Consider the following 15767-nt stretch of genomic DNA (forward strand, 5'->3'; position numbering starts at 1 on the left):
TGAAGGGGCTATTGCTTCTAATTCATCCTCTCATGTTAGAGGCTGTGTGCGGAGTGGGATGTGGGAGACCCAGGCTGGTACCAATGTTGGTGCTGATTTCCTGGCTAAGTGGGCAAGACACTGAATTTCTCCTCTTCTACTCATTTGCAGAAGAGACATGCTGATAATGTTTCTTGTGCTGTCTCATCCATCGTGACTTTGCAAGACATCAGCTGTTTGCTTGTTTTGGTTTGTTTCTTACTAAAGATCTCAGACGTCATCAGAAATCTGGGTGATATCATAAGAAATCTAAGCTTGCTTTTCCCTTAAAAGCAAGTAAACCGTAGGATTCCCTTGTTGAGGAGCAACAGTGGATTGTGGAGATGGTCCTTGTGCATGTTTTGCAACGGGGGTACAGAGCCCCCTCCCAGGTATAATCTAAGAACAGTGCAGTGCCAGGATGGCACATGTAGGATCTGGAATTCATCTCTTCTCCACATGCACAGGCTGCTGAGCAAATGAAATTGGTTAAGTGGATAAGGTGGAGTTGGGATGGACTGTGTCTTATAATCATTTGGTTCATGAGGAGAGCTTGGAGGAGAGCTGGTAGATGCATAGAGAGTCTCCAGACATCAGGCTGCTTCACCAAAGATTTCAGCATGGTGATGTCTCTGAGATTTGAAGACTTGGGAGAGCAGGACAAAGTGACTTCTCTTGCTCCAGTCTCATTCTGCACTTAGAGCCCTTCATCTGGAAACCATGGATGATCAAAGTGCTTCCTCTCTCTCCTCATGGCTTGTGCTGCTTAGGAAAACTACTGGTAGTTCCTAAATATTCAGGAAGCAAAGGTACCTTGAATTGGGTTGTTTTGGGGAGGAGGAGGGGAGGTGTTGAAGCTTTGTAGAAGTCCCATCACAGCGCTGGATGATGAATCGCCCTTGTGCTCCTAAACCCCAGTTCCCTCCTGGTCAGGCAGCTGCTCTTGCCACGTACATGCACAGCACAGCTGTGTGACAACATAGTCTTCAGTGGGTGGAGAATGCTGTGTGTGTTATAGTGGTTTCTCTTCCAGTCTTTCCATATTCATTTCCACCCCTGCCTTTTTGATGGATCTGTGCAATGAATACAGTGTGTTTTCCTCTCTTGGAGAAGGTAGACCATTCCCTGGGCTTCGGCACCTCTCTGTAGACCTAAAGGCTGTGCTGACTTTGGGTTTGGGCGTACAACCAAACACTCTTGAGCTGAAAGAGTTCCTGTGTGTTAGTGGGGCTGATGTACATGACCCCATGTTCACTCTCTGCCCTAGTTTGAGGCACATGATGTGAGCTTTCACTGAAGTTTTAACCGGGGCATGAAGAGCACATCTGTAGTCTTGCTGCCTCCAGTTCTAGTGACCTGAGGAGGATCACTTGCCTGATAAGCCCAGAAGGAACAAGGTTTTCACCCCCATAACTCTTTCTCTTCCAAGAAGACACAGATTTGGAGATCTTTGCCACAGCGACTGATTTTCCTGAAAGTTTTTCCCCGCATCGGAGCTGAGCTTCAGGAAACCCCTTAAATCAGTGCAGTGCCACCAGGAAGAGGCTGTGTTTCCTGAAGATCTGCTTCATTGCTGGGAAGATGACGTGGCTCTTTGCCAGCGGGCTTCCATCACTTCTGAAAGGTGCATACTTCTAGCTGCTTGCTAGCGTGGGGATGGAGGTGAGTGGTGTGGGGAAGAACATAAAGGAAGGAAAAGGGTCATTAATGCCGTGTCCTGGGCAGGAATAAAAACAGATTGACCATGTAAATCCCTTAAAGCTGGAATGCCCCTTCACTCCCGTCTTAGTAATAAAGCTCTTATTTAGATGGTTGGCTTGTGGTGAAAAAAACCTAAATGAACTTTCATCTTGTTAGTGGTAATAGGGTTTGGGGTATTGGCTACATGGCAGTTACATAAAATTCGTGTCATTGTTTGGTAGGTTTCCATGATGGATAGAAGCTTGGTAGAGGCATATGTTTGCCTCCAAACTGATGTTTTAAGCTGAAAAGTGGTTAGTATTGACTATACAAGGATTTAGTAACAGATTGTAAGCTTCTCAAGAATTGTGTTATTAAAAGCTGTCATTATACCAGAAATTGCACACATTTACAGTTTAGAAGCAAGTTATGGATGTTGTTGTCACAATAAACACCCAGAGGAGCATCAGGCTGGAAACATCAGGTAATTCAGAGGGAGAAGTGACTTTGTGTTCATGTCCATGCTTGCACATCAGTAACACCATTACAGACGGGCCAATAAAGATGGTAAAGTAACAGGCAGCTAACTGAGCGAGCTGTAAAACTTCTTCCTACATGGGTGACACATCAGGAAATTCAGAGAAGTTGCTGAAAGTGCATTGGAAAAGCAGAGGAAATGAGCACGGTTCATTCTCATAGTGAGACAGTGAACTGAGTGGGCTCCTGAAGTGTTGGGTCTGGTCCAGAGCAGTCAGTAAGCGAAGCAGGCAGCAGGTGTCTGCCTCCTCTGCTTTGCAGAGCTATATTGCTAAAAATGGAAATATAGAACATCTATTGACATAAGTGTGTGAATAATGGAGGCTGGCTGACATACCCTTCCTGATAAAGATGCTGCGAGGGCTGGAGCAGCTCTGCTCTGGAGCCAGGCTGAGAGAGCTGGGCTGGGGCAGCCTGGACAAGAGAAAGCTCCTGAAGGGGAGAGCCGAGAGCAGCTCCAGTGCCTAAAGGGGCTGCAGGAAAGAAACCTGGAGAGGGGCTTGGGACAAGGGCCTGTAGGGACAGGCCAAGGGGAATGGCTTGAACCTGCCAGAACAGGGGAGACTGAGCTGAGCTCTTTTAGGCAGAAGCTCTTCCCTGTGAGGGTGCTGAGGCACTGGCACAGGGTGCCCAGAGAAGCTGTGGCTGCCCCATCCCTGGCAGTGTTCAAGGCCAGGTTGGACACAGGGGCTTGGAGCAAGGTGCTGCAGTGGAAGGGGTCCCTGTGCGTGGCAGGGATTGGAGCTGGATGAGTCCCTTCCCACTAAAACTGTTCTGTGATTCTATCATTCTGTTATCCTATGTACCCTGTTTTTCAGTTAAGAAAAATAGCTATGCTTTAAAGTATTTTTGCTGAAAATATCCATTATATGTGCTCTCAGCGTCATGTTTAAAACAAAGCTTCACAACATAGAACAGTCACGTTGCAGAATGAATGCTATAGAAAAACCCAAGGGAAATTAGTGTGTCTGGTTTGGGGGCAGTGGTGAGCAGTATGTGGTGAGGTCACTTTGAAGAAAAGAAGAAAGTGGAATGTGTAACTCTACTGAATTACACATTCAGTGGAAGAGTCCTGTGAGAACAAATAGTATGTGAAGATGATGAAATAGTGCAAGTGCACAAAAGGTCCCAAACAGAATTTAAATGGCAACCTCATTCTGCCCTGTAGCTTTTGGGTTCTTGAATTTCCAGAAATGATACTTTAAAAGCTTGTTTTTTTTCTGCAGTGTGACTGGAAAGAAACACCCCCAGAAAAGAGCATCAGTAGCTGTTATTAGTCTTGAAGTATTTGTTATTAGCGAGTAGGAGATCTGAGAGCTGAGGTAGTGTAGCAGGCAGAGCCATGGGTCAGAACAAGACAGTGGCACTATAGGCTGAACCTTCTGCTGTCCTCAGACTCACTTGAACAAGAGTTTAGATGTGAAGGAGCAATGTGCATGGTCATTTTCCCCTTGTTACCTTGTTCTTTCCTGTGAGTGTTCGTTCATCAAGGCTGGTCCAGCCTTTGTCTCCTGCAGTGGTGGTTGTGCCTTCCCAGGGCTGCTGGAGGAGGTGGTTGGTCAGCAGTGCGATGGCCCTGGCAGTCATGGGGGATTTTAATGTGCTGCTTTGCTATTGTATTGTTACTGTCATTTTCTCTCATTAAAATATATTAAATAGAGCACTTTTATAAAGTAATTTTATGGTTTTTTTTGAATTTATGAAGGTTTTATTTTAAATGAGTCTCCGATAAGTTATCGTAGAATCCCAGACTGGTTTGGGTTGGAGGGACTTTAAAACTCCTCCAGCTCCAACCCCTGCCATGGGCAGGGACACCTTCCACTGGAGCAGCTTGCTCCAAGCCCCTGTGTCCAACCTGGCCTTGAGCACTGCCAGGGATTCTGGGTTATGGTACCTGAGGTGTATGCCCCATTTCATACGGCCTGTGGCAAGTTCTTGATTTGTGTGTTGAAAAACCATAATAATTGAGACCTTTTGACTATGCTACTACCAAAATGTGGCGTGCCCAAGGAAGCCCTTTCTGTTACGTTCTTAGCATAAACAATTGTAAATATCCCCTGGCTCTCTCCCTGTCATGAAACCAGAAACTAAATCATCCAAGAGGGAGAAAAAAGAGGAAGAACTTGCACATGGTGCTTCAGACCAAGTTCTGGTTTGGTCAGGTTTTGTCTGGGATTTTCCTCTCCTCACATTTTAGGGACTTTCGCCCCTGAAGCAGATCTTCCATCTCTGTATTTTGCTGCCATGATCTTTGCTTATGGTGGAAGTTCTGTTTTCTCTTTGCCCATCAGAATGTTTTATGAGTGGAGCTGGGTCCATGGGGTCCTGCTGGGATCGAAGCAGCTTTAAGGCAGCTGAGGGCATTTCTCCTGGCAGGCGTCTCCTCTGCCTCTCTTGGGAATTGGAGCAGCTCTGCTGAGAGTGAGAAAACTGAGCTGGGGTAAAACCCCAACACATCCTTTTATGTGCTCAGATGGGGAGCCCAAGCTGTGTGCCGTCACCAGCCTTGCTTGAACTCAGTCTTCTGAGTGGGAAGTCATCTTAAAAATGCCCTTTGGAGCTTGTAGCCAGTTTCTGTTGGTATCTGACGTCTTGAGCTACCTCCCAGCTGACGATTTTATCCTGTTTCCTTATTCAAGTGAAGCTCTGTTTGTGTTTCAGGGTATTTTGTGGAGAGGAACTCTTGGCAGAGCTGGGTGCAGATGTCCCAGCTGCTCAGGAGGTTTTGGGGCCAGGCTGCCTTTCCTGGGCTCCTTCATCCACAACAGCAGCTTAACTTCTTCCCTGTAACTCAAGGGAGATTGATTTTTTTACTAAGGAGATCTTTGCAGTTCCTTGGCAGGAACTTGATGTTTTACCAATTATTATTCTCTCTATTATTTCATTGTTTTAATAGTGTAATAATCAAACCAGAACCAAACTAATTTTGAAGAACCTACCTTTAGAACTCACTCCTCCTGTTTTGCAACTTGTCACCTTCCTGATACCAAAGTATTGTGAAAATAATATTTCCTCATATGTGCATGAGTAAAAAAAAAAAAAGCTTTTTTGGCTCCAGATCTGTTCACTGACCTCCCTCAAAGAAATTAAATGTGAGTTTTGGCAATCGTGGGCAAGTGGTTTTGGTTTTGTGCCTGGGCGTGCTGAAAAGCGCTCATGTTGTGGTTGTCACCCATGACGTGCAGGATGAACCATTGTCCCCCTCTGCTGGTGGTGCCCTGGCTGGGGATGTGCTCGCTCTGCCTTACTCTTGAGGCTGGAATTCAGACTTTAAAGAAGGTGACAGGTCGATGTGTGTACGTTGGTCAGGATATTAAAAGGCCAGAGAAACCCTGTACTTTAGAGAGTACTCAGAAGGCTTTAATGCATCAGGTTTTGAGGTGTGGAATTAACAAGTGGTATCTTGAGAAAAGCCATCCTGCCTTCCCCTAGGTGAGTCCAGAGGAGGCCATGGAGCTGCTGCGAGGGCTGGAGCAGCTCTGCTCTGGAGCCAGGCTGAGAGAGCTGGGCTGGGGCAGCCTGGACAAGAGAAGGCTCCTGAAGGGGAGAGCTGAGAGCAGCTCCAGTGCCTAAAGGGGCTGCAGGAAAGAAACCTGGAGAGGGGCTTGGGACAAGGGATGCAGGGACAGGCCAAGGGGAATGGCTTGAACCTGCCAGAAGAGGGGAGACTGAGCTGAGCTCTTAGGCAGAAGCTCTTCCCTGTGAGGGTGCTGAGGCGCTGGCACAGGGTGCCCAGAGAAGCTGTGGCTGCCCCATCCCTGGCAGTGTTCAAGGCCAGGTTGGACACGGGCTTGGAGCAAGCTGCTCCAGTGGAAGGTGTCCCTGCCTGTGGCAGGGGTTGGAGCTGGAGGAGCTTTAAGGTCCCTTCCAACACAAACCAGGCTGAAGTTCTGTGATATTTTGCAGTGTGCATCACAAAAGACTTCCCACTATGAGGAACAGACATCAGAGAAAATGTGCTCTGAACAAAATAAATGCTGCCCTGTGAGTCAAGCTATTCCCAGCAGAGACTGAGTGCATCCATGTCATCCTACATTGTGTCCCCTGGAGTAGTGCTACTCAAGGGGGAGGATGGTTGAAGTGTTGGGAAGTGCTGCAGTAATGAGCAGGGGAAAGTGAAGCTTGTGGTGCAGGAAGAGACGAGTGGAACATGGCACAAGCCAAGCGAAATGCAGCCTGAGAAAGGATACAGCCGATATCTGTGCATTCATCAGGGAAACACTTGTAAGGGAGGGAGGTCATCTGCAGGATGCACACAAAAACAATGGCCTCCTGAGGCTCTAAACCCTTTTAAGTGTCAAAGGGTAAAAATCCCCTTCAGATTTCTGACATGAAGCATGGTGTGTAATGTGATGCCTGAGATTGCAAGAGCCAGAGTGGAATGGCCATGGAGGGCTCTGAGTCACGCACCGGGAACAGTTGGTTGCGCCAGTAAATGCTTACAGGCAGCAGGGTCTGGAGGGGTGAAAGGGTGTCCTGGCTGTCATCATGTGCTGTGACCTGTATGTACCATAACACTACTGTGTAGAGCTGGTGAGAGCTGCCACTGCTGAGACAGCAGGAATTAGTCTTGTTTAAGGAGACACTTTGGAAGGTTAAGACATATTCTTAAAAAGGTGAATTCCATTGAGCATGGGAATATCTGGAAAACTCATTAGGAAGTGAGAGACTGGATGTTGGTTGCTCTGGTTCATCCCCCCAAAGCATATTGTAAATGAAGCAGCACTTGAGGGTGGAATTTGTTCTGCATTCTGGGAACTGCTGCTGTGATTAGAAACAAAGTAGGAGCTATTGAGCAAAACCAAAGAACCCTGTGTTGAAAAGCAACAATTTTGATTTATGAATGCACACAAAAGCAATGGTTTTAAGTTTCCCTTCATATTTTCAGACATCTGGACAACCTTTTGAAACTTATGCCCACACACATTAAAATATATTGAATTTCACTTGTAAGATATGTCGTTTAAAAAGGAGTGATTTCACTCAGATTATAGCTGATATCTTTAACCTTTTGCATTTCAGTTTGATGATGCTGTGCAGAAATAATTACTACCTTGTCTGCATATTCCAGTAATCATGCTATTGCTTCTTCTCCATATTGTTGTTGAGGGAATGTGTCTGGAAACTCAAATTTAGCATTAAAGTGGCACGGATGGAAGAAGCATATGCAATTCAGTTGTAAATGTCTGTTGTGCTGTTAAATGTTATCTTTTTGCCTATGGCAGTATCATGTTTGCTGGGCAGTTTCCAAGCAGAAGGGAAGATGTGTGGCAGTGTCAGACTTTCTCCAGACTAAGCCTAAGGCTTATAAAGCAATATTCATTGAAGTCTGCTGTGGCAGCAAAACCAGTGCACATTTAGTTCAAGTATGTTTGGCAGAGAAGGAGGAGGGATGGAGAATACAAATGGAGGAGTCTTTCAGCCTCAGATGAGTGATGGGTGATGTTTAACCAAGCCAGCACTACTGTCATGTTTAGTTTAGACACATTTTGTCACATTGAGTTTACTGTCACACTCAATTAGTGCCTACCCCAGGAGAAGCTATGGATGGTTTCCACTTGAGAGCATGGAGTTGTGGCTGATGGACAGTGATGCAGCACAAGTGCCAGAGGAGAGGAGTCTCTGGAGATGCAGAACAGACTCCCACATCATTCTTCTCTTTGAGAAGTCCAGACTATTCCTCACCTGGCTTATTCCTATGCCAATGGGAGAGGAGCAGCCTGTTCATCTTTGGAAAGAAGCATGCAATCATGCCTTCCAAGCATGCCAGCTCTTTCACTGATGCTCTGCACGCTGCCATCAGGGCTGGGACTAGGTAGACATCTCACCAATGCCCATTTTTCCTCCACCTGCTTCTTAAGTATTCCTATAGCATCTCATTTATTTTACAGCCCTGGTGTCAGACAATACTTCGAATAGATGCACTGTCATGCCTGCCTTTGAATAAAGATGGTATTTTCCTGGCTTGCTTCAGGTACTAAGGATAACCTCTGAAAAACAAATGTAGGATCCTGGGAGGTGTTCCTGCTGCTTGAAGACTCTAAAGTCACAGGCTGCAAGTCAGGGTTTTTCAGCCTGGAGAAGAGAAGGCTCTGGGGAGATCTCAGAGCACCTTCCAGTACCTTCTAGTAGAAGGTGTCCCTGCCTGTGGCAGGGGCTTGGAACCGGATGAGCTTTAAGGGCTCTTCCAACCCAAACCACTGTGGGATTCTATTCTATGAAGGTTCCTCTGAGAGAAATATGACCCTTGCAGTGGTACTCCCTTGAGTAGTTTCCTTATTCTCTGCACTTTTCACAGAGCAAAGGAGACTAAAACAAAGAAAAAACCCTGATAATTTGGATGGGGAAGAAACAATAGAGACTGGGGAGAAATTGGAATTAGCAACATGTAGTTAAAAATGTGAAGAATTAAGTGACTTCAAAAGCCATGAAGGAGGTAAAGCAGAGAGAAGACTGCTTCAGTGGTCACCCAGCTAAGGGTTGCCGTAGTTATGACACCAAACTGATGGTTGATGCTCTGAAAATGCAGTAAAAGGGAAGAAAAGAAAGAATACCCAAGGCTTTCCCTCTGTTTTTTGTTTGCATCTCAGCCAATGCACCCGAGGAGCCAAAAGAAATCTGCGCTTACATAAACTCCCAGATGCTTAGAATCGTGGAATCATAGAACAGTTAGGGTTGGAAAGAACCTTAAGATCATCTAGTTCCAACCCCCCTGCCACGAGCAGGGACACCTCACACTAATACTTGCTGTGAATGTCTTTGGATAAGACTAGATTCAGTTCTCATCTTAATGGAAAGATTCCTTTGGATTTCAAGTGGCCTGACCAAATAGTTTGTGCCTCAAAATGTACGAAGCAAATCCTAACATGTATTTTGTATTTCTTTTGTCAGCAAGGTCAAGTTGCCCTTGGAGAGTGTGAAGATAATCCGTTTCAGTTGCGTAGAGGATCAGACAGTCTCATAAATGCAGGTGTGTTGGCTCTTGAGGTTTGGTTTTGTTTGCTTTTCGGTGGGAGGATTATTTATAAACTATAGACTTGGTGGTTTGGGCTTTTGTTATTAATTGAGTTAAAGCTTAGTAAAACATGGAACACAGACCCCATAATACCCAGAGTGTGTGTTCATCCATTTCCTTTCTGTTCTTACTATTTGCGCACAGGGTATAAAATGCAACAGGAATTCTCTTTCAGGTCAGAGCTGTCTTTTATGCATTCTTGGCAGTCTAAAAGCTATTGCATTAAACCTACTTAGTGCTGCTCTTTCCTTCTGGAGAGAGAGAAGTAATAATAAATAAGAGCTCTCCAATAAAGCTCATTTCATTGTGACACGTTAAGTATCAGGAGTTTAAAAACAAAGGGTGAGAGGGGAGAAAACTACCAAATATTTAGCTGTTAAGGAGATTGTAAAACAAAGAGAGCTTCTATTTTTAAAGGAAATATGAATTGTACTGTTTATATTACCCAACATCAAGCATTGTTTTCCAGCCGGTTAAGTTCTTAAGGATGTGAAAGTTATTCCTGTTTTACAGTAAAAATAGAAGCCTTCTAGAATACTTGTGGAACCACCAAAACAGAAGGGAATTACTTGGAACAGTGACCAGAAACAGAGTAATTATTGACATATCTTTTTTGCACTTTTCTCTTCATTTGTGAAAAGTGCTGACTTGGAATAATCAGGCTCCCCAATGTGAAGACTTTGAGGAATGCTGTGCCTAGCCCCTAACCCATGGTAGTATGCAGCACCCTTACTGATCAATGGATTTGTGTTCTCACAAACGCTTAAACTCATCCTCACATTTTCCTTAACTATTTTTCCTCCTCTTTCAGTATCTAAACGTAAAAGAAGATTGCAAAGCCATGGCTTTCTGTGCAAAGATGAGGAGCACAAAGAAGAGTGAAGTAAACCTGGAAGCTCAGCATCAGGGTTTAGAAATACTTTTCTACCTGCAAGATAAGGCTCCCATTTCTTACACCAGTGGCGAGTTCACCTCAGAGGAGCTGTGCATTGAAGCAGCCCAGAGGTGTTGTGAGTATATGGCTTTTATATAAGTTCTCAGTGGCAAGGCCTGACAGTATAAAGAGGGATGCATCCTTCTCTGCATATAAATCAATGTCTGTAGAAGAAGTACTCGTATTAGTAGTCTAGGGTTGGTTTGGGCAGTTCTTAAATGGTTTGAAGTGGAAGAAATTGTGAGGAAGTCTGTCTTGAGATTCATTGAAGTGATGAGCTCCCACCATTGTGTCTCTCAGACACAGGTACTGACTTTTTCATTTGGGTGGGATGATGAGGTTTCTTTTAAGAGGAGACAATGTATAGAAGTGAACACAGTGCACTTTACCTCATACACTAGTCAGGATCTGTCCCATAGAATTATAGAATACTTAGGGTTGGAAAGGACCTTAAGATCATCCGGTTCCAACCCCTCTGCCCTGGGCAGGGACACCTCACACTAAACCATATCACCCAAGGCTACATCCAGCCTGGCCTTGAACACTGCCAGGGATGGAGCATTCACAGCCTCCCTGGGCAACCCATTCCAGTACCTCACCACCCTCACAGTAAAGAATTTCTTCCTTATATCCAGTCTAAACCTCTGCTGTTTCAGTTTCAACCCGTTACCCCTTGTCCTATCACTATAGTCTCTAATGAATAGTCCCTCACCAGCATCCCTGTAGGCCCCCTTCAGATACTGGAAGGCTGCTGTGAGGTCTCCACGCAGCCTTCTCTTCTCCAGGCTGAACAGCTCCAACTTTTTCAGCCTATCTTCATATGGGAGGTGCTCCAGTCCCTGATCATCCTCGTGGCCTCCTCTGGACTTGTTCCAACAGTTCCATGTCCTTTTTATGTTGAGGACACCAGAACTGCACACAATGCTCCAGGTGAGGTCTCATGAGAGCAGAGTAGAGGGGCAGGATCACCTCCTTCGACCTGCTGGTCACACTCCTTTTGATGCAGCCCAGGATACAGTTGGTTTCTGGGCTGCAAGCTCACACTGCAGCTGGCTCATGTGGAAACAAAAACCCAATCAAAACCGTTTGCTAGTTTCAGTTTTCTCTTACTTGACACTTCTCTGCAGAGACTTAATCACCAGTTAAGACTGTCTGAGTGGCACCCAACTGCAGTAATGCATAAATGTAAAATGAAGATACCTTGCTTTGTTAGTGTCACCCAAATACTTGAACGTGTATGTAATTCTACTGGAATTAGTGGATTTAATCTATGTTTCAGCCTCATAGAACCGGTGTACTTATATATTTGAAAGTTCTTTCCTGCCCTGATCCTAATTCTGTGTTCCCCAAGCTTCATGGAACACTAAATATCATTCAGTTGATATGGGAGTGGTGTATCTGGCTGTATTAATGGGCAAACTCGACCTACGTTTTCCTGCAGCTTTAAAATGTTTTAGGTCATCATCTTGATTCTTATAACATTTGGTATCCTTCAGTTCAGTTGCTAATAATTCTCTTCCATTGGAAAGACAGGAATGATGGGAATCTGCAGGTCAAACCTCATCAAATCAGTACTCATGTTGGTTTTGAATAGTTTTAATGAAAATGAGGAGTACTTAAATCCACCTATTCACGTCAGCATGTAAGAGCTGTGAGCTGCTGCTGTTTGTATGGGTGTGACCCCACATTCTGTGCAACTGCTCCCATTAATTTCAGCTGTCAGCTTAAAACCTTTGAAGAAATGGCTTAAAATGAGCTTTCGTTCAGATCACAGCTTGGATGTTAATCTGTTGATGGCATCTACCTACTGCCTGTTGACCTGCCCAACCCCACCTTTAGGCTGCTTAGTTTTTGTTTCTGTGGTTTCTCTTCCTTCTGCTCTCTCCACAGTTCACAATAGAAATAGTTTCAGTGAATCCTGTAGGGACCCCAACAAAGTGCTCTGCAGTTGGCCTCATTTCAGAGAGACACTTAAGCCCATGCCGCAGAGCTCCTTGCCCTGACCAAGGGCTTTTTGCCTCCTATTGAGCAGGAAACTGAAGCAAGGAATTCAAACAAGGGTAGACCTGTAAACATACCATAGTCTGTTCTTGTCTGGGGTGATGTAAATGCAAAGGTTAAAGCAGGTCAGCCCAGACATACAAGTCTGGGTCTTGTTCTTTGTTGGACAAGTCTCTCTTGAGTTAGCAGAGACTGGAAAAATGACACATTCTGTTTTCTGCTTGTTTGATAATGAAAAGGGGATTTTCATCGTTTCACTAAATCCTTCTCTTTCAGCTATAGGAGTAACGTTTATTAGCAAAATAAAACTGAGAACAAAGCAGTGCTTTTGTTAAAACACCCATTTCTGTGATCAGGAAAAAGTGACTGTTTTCAAGTTACATCTTTTTAAGATAAAAAACCTTTGGCAAAATCAAGATTTGAGAATAAGTTTAAGGTTTGAAGTAACTGAAATAGGTTTAATACACGTTATAACTGATGGAGTGAACCAATGTGCACTTTGCAGTTCCACTTAAACCACAATTTCCTAATGTTTGTTTTAAACTAATCCTAGGATTAGCTTCTTTTTATGGTCTGTTTTGCAAGATCAGATATTTGCTTTAGTTATTGGTATTTTGGGGGTGTGAATGTGCATTGTAGCCTTGTGATTCATACACTTGTTTGCTTTTCTCTGACAGCTGTGTCTCCTCTGTGCCACAATCTCTTTGCACTGTATGATGAGAACAGAAGACTCTGGTATGCACCAAACCAGGTCTTTAAGATAGATGAGAAAACATCATACCGCCTCCATTATCGAATGAGGTAAGTGTAAAACATCTGAGAAATGATTCCTTAACCATATGTAGATGTTCTGAATCTTTCTATTGAAGAAGCGGGAAAGCAAAAGCAGAGGAAGCAGCTTGCCTTTCACAGTATGGATAAGAGGTTAACTGTAAAGGCTTATAATGTCTCCTGATTTTTGTTTGCATCTTTGCTTCATAACCTTGAAGAAAAGCCCCAGAAGTTGAAAACCCACAAGGGTCCACAAAGCTGTAGGTGATGGAATTAGCTAAAACCTAAACCCCAAAAGGCTCAAAGATGTTTTCTTAGGTCAGTATTTTGCAAGTTTCAATTTCCATTTGAAGTGTCCACAGTGAGCTGTGCTGCTACTGAAGTCAGTGGGTCTTTTACTACTTGCTTGAAAGGAAAAAGCAACATGCTGCTGCTTATGAAATGCTCCTCTAGGGCTGTAGGGTAATACGTGTGACCTCGCTGTGGGTGGCATGCACTACACTGGAGGAAGCAGCAGACAATAGAAACCATTATTCCCAGAATCTTTATCTGACATGTACCATTAGGTTGGACTTCAGGTGGCATTCTTATGATGCAGCACATCACAGCCTGAGATTTCTGGGGCTGAATGGGCACTCCAGCTTTTGTCTACTGGAAGAGAAAAGCAGTAATGCTGACAACTGTTGAGCACTCTCACATACTCCACCTAAAGGACATCTTCCTTTTAGGGTTTGATAGAAATCCAGTTCTGCACGTTATACTGCCTTATGGTTTTGAGTTTTATTCTGACTTTTCTTCTTGAATCAGTATGAGTTGTAAGTGTATGATACAGGAGAAAAATATATATAATAAACTTTGCTTTCAAGATGAATTAGTGTAGAAATCTTACCTATCTTCCTAAAGTGAGTCCAGAGATCATTTTTGTCAATTCTTCAAGGTACAACTGTAAGAATGTAAGCTTCTATGAAATGTTTCCTCTTTGCCTTGAAACATAATACATACATGGTCAGTTTGGGCTATAGAGAAACACTTCAAGTGACTTCACTGTGTTCACGTTAACATCTTTTTCCTGATAATCTCTAGTTAAACAACAGGACTGTCACTTGTACGTGCTAATGGGAGAGCTGTCCTGTAGAAACTGCAGTTTGTGCATTCAAACTGTTTTCTAAGCTTGATAGAGAGTAACAACCACTTTGCTTATGCAGATACAAAGAGGGATTTGCAAATGGGATCTTTGAACTGTAAGCTGTTTCAATTCTGATTTACACTTGTGCCAGGCTGGAATTGTTACTTTTGGTGGATGAACTGTTAAAAGGCAAGAAGAAAACTGTCAGTCAACAAAAAGATTTTTGCTTTCTAAGTAATTATAATACCTGTAACTATTTTTAGAAGAGGAAGAGGATACTGTAGTCTTGCCTTTTTGCTTTCACACAGTTTATTAGTGGTATTAATGACTTTAGATTGGCTTATCTCAGATTTAAACAGCTGTGATTAAGTTTGGCAGATAAATGCCACACAGTAATGGAATTGAGTGACTCTAACAGAATCTCTGAGGACTCTAATGGCCTCTTATAGAGCATTAAGTGCCTTTTCTTGCTGTAAGACAGTCAGATTAACCATATACTGGATAATAAAAGAATTTCTTGGTATAAGGTAAGTTTGGGGTATTTCCCCCTAATGGCGAATTTCCTTGATGTGATCTGTTTCTCTCTGTAGAAGAAGGTGGTGTTTTAAAAGTGGAGTTGTGGGGATTTAGTCCTCTGAGTAGAAGTATGATTAAAAAATAGTTTCTGCTGTGTTTGGTGTTTGTATGTTTCTGCTTTGGGTGAAGGATGAGAGCTCCCTCCAGGCACTCTTTCATTCCTACTGCACCCTACCTGCACAGTGGGGTACCACCACCTTCTCTAAAACTGCTTGAAGAGCTCTCTCTTGCAAATCTGTGGCTGTTCATAACTGTCAGATTTTAGGTATATGGGCAAAATGAATTGATGTTGAACTTTGTTTTCTGTAAATTCTTCTATCATTTTATGGAAGGGTGCTATGGAAAATGCCCTGCTTTCTATATTTAAAAGTTCTGGTGGTTTATTTTCTTAAGCTTTGGAGCTGGGATTTGAAGTTTGGCAGGGATGTTTCTTTTGTCAGAGGTACTCCATGCATGAAAACTGGCAAACTTTGAGGCCAATAATACATATTTAAATCATCTCATATGCATTTAAGAGGAGACTATATGAGTTAAGCACTAAAATCTAAAGATTCCATCTCCCTTGGAATACTTTACTGGTGAAGTGGTATTTTCCTTCCTTTCGTTTCTGATCTATTGTGTGTCTTGGCTTGGGCATCTGAACTGAGAGCAGGGCAGAGCTCTGAAAAATGACGAGCAATGCAGGATTGTGAAACTGTTCCCTAAATGAATGTTGTTTATTTTGAGCTCTGCAAGAGGCAGAATTCCTCTTGAAAAAGGAAAATGATCTGGCCTTATGTAATAGTACTCTGTGTTGGTCTGTATATGATCATTTAGTCATTAAATCAGGTTTCTGTGGCCAACCTTATTCTGAAATGACATTGATAGATTTGATTTGGTCATGTCCTATTAACATTATATATATAGAATGAAGGTATGGGACTGAGTAGTTTCAAATGCTTTTAGATGGTTTGATTTTTGTCCCACTGCTGAAAGCTTTAGGTTTGCTTTCTGACTGTATGAACTTCCCGTCTTCCTCCTCTCCCCACTGGATCTGTGCCAGCTGCTGTACTTCTGGTAGCAGTTTAAAAGGACTTGCTCTTCACTACGAACCTTTTCACTGGCTCTGT

General features: G+C 43.6%; 1 protein-coding gene across 2 annotated transcripts in view; it reads left to right on the plus strand.

The window, feature by feature from the left end:
• Positions 1-15767, plus strand: part of JAK1 (Janus kinase 1) — a 62779-nt gene that overhangs the window by 24853 nt on the left and 22159 nt on the right. Inside the window, exons 2-4 of one of the 2 annotated variants that reach the window (XM_034063859.1) lie at positions 9127-9205; positions 10062-10260; positions 12863-12986. In XM_034063859.1, the coding sequence (XP_033919750.1) occupies positions 9200-9205; positions 10062-10260; positions 12863-12986 (329 nt within the window). In that variant the 5' untranslated portion in view covers positions 9127-9199. Of the gene's footprint in view, positions 1-9126; positions 9206-10061; positions 10261-12862; positions 12987-15767 lie in introns of those variants that run through there. The other variant, XM_005151181.3, reaches the window with a different exon arrangement.

This window comes from Melopsittacus undulatus, chromosome 6 (genome assembly GCF_012275295.1).
Source record: "Melopsittacus undulatus isolate bMelUnd1 chromosome 6, bMelUnd1.mat.Z, whole genome shotgun sequence".
NCBI lineage: Eukaryota > Metazoa > Chordata > Aves > Psittaciformes > Psittaculidae > Melopsittacus > Melopsittacus undulatus.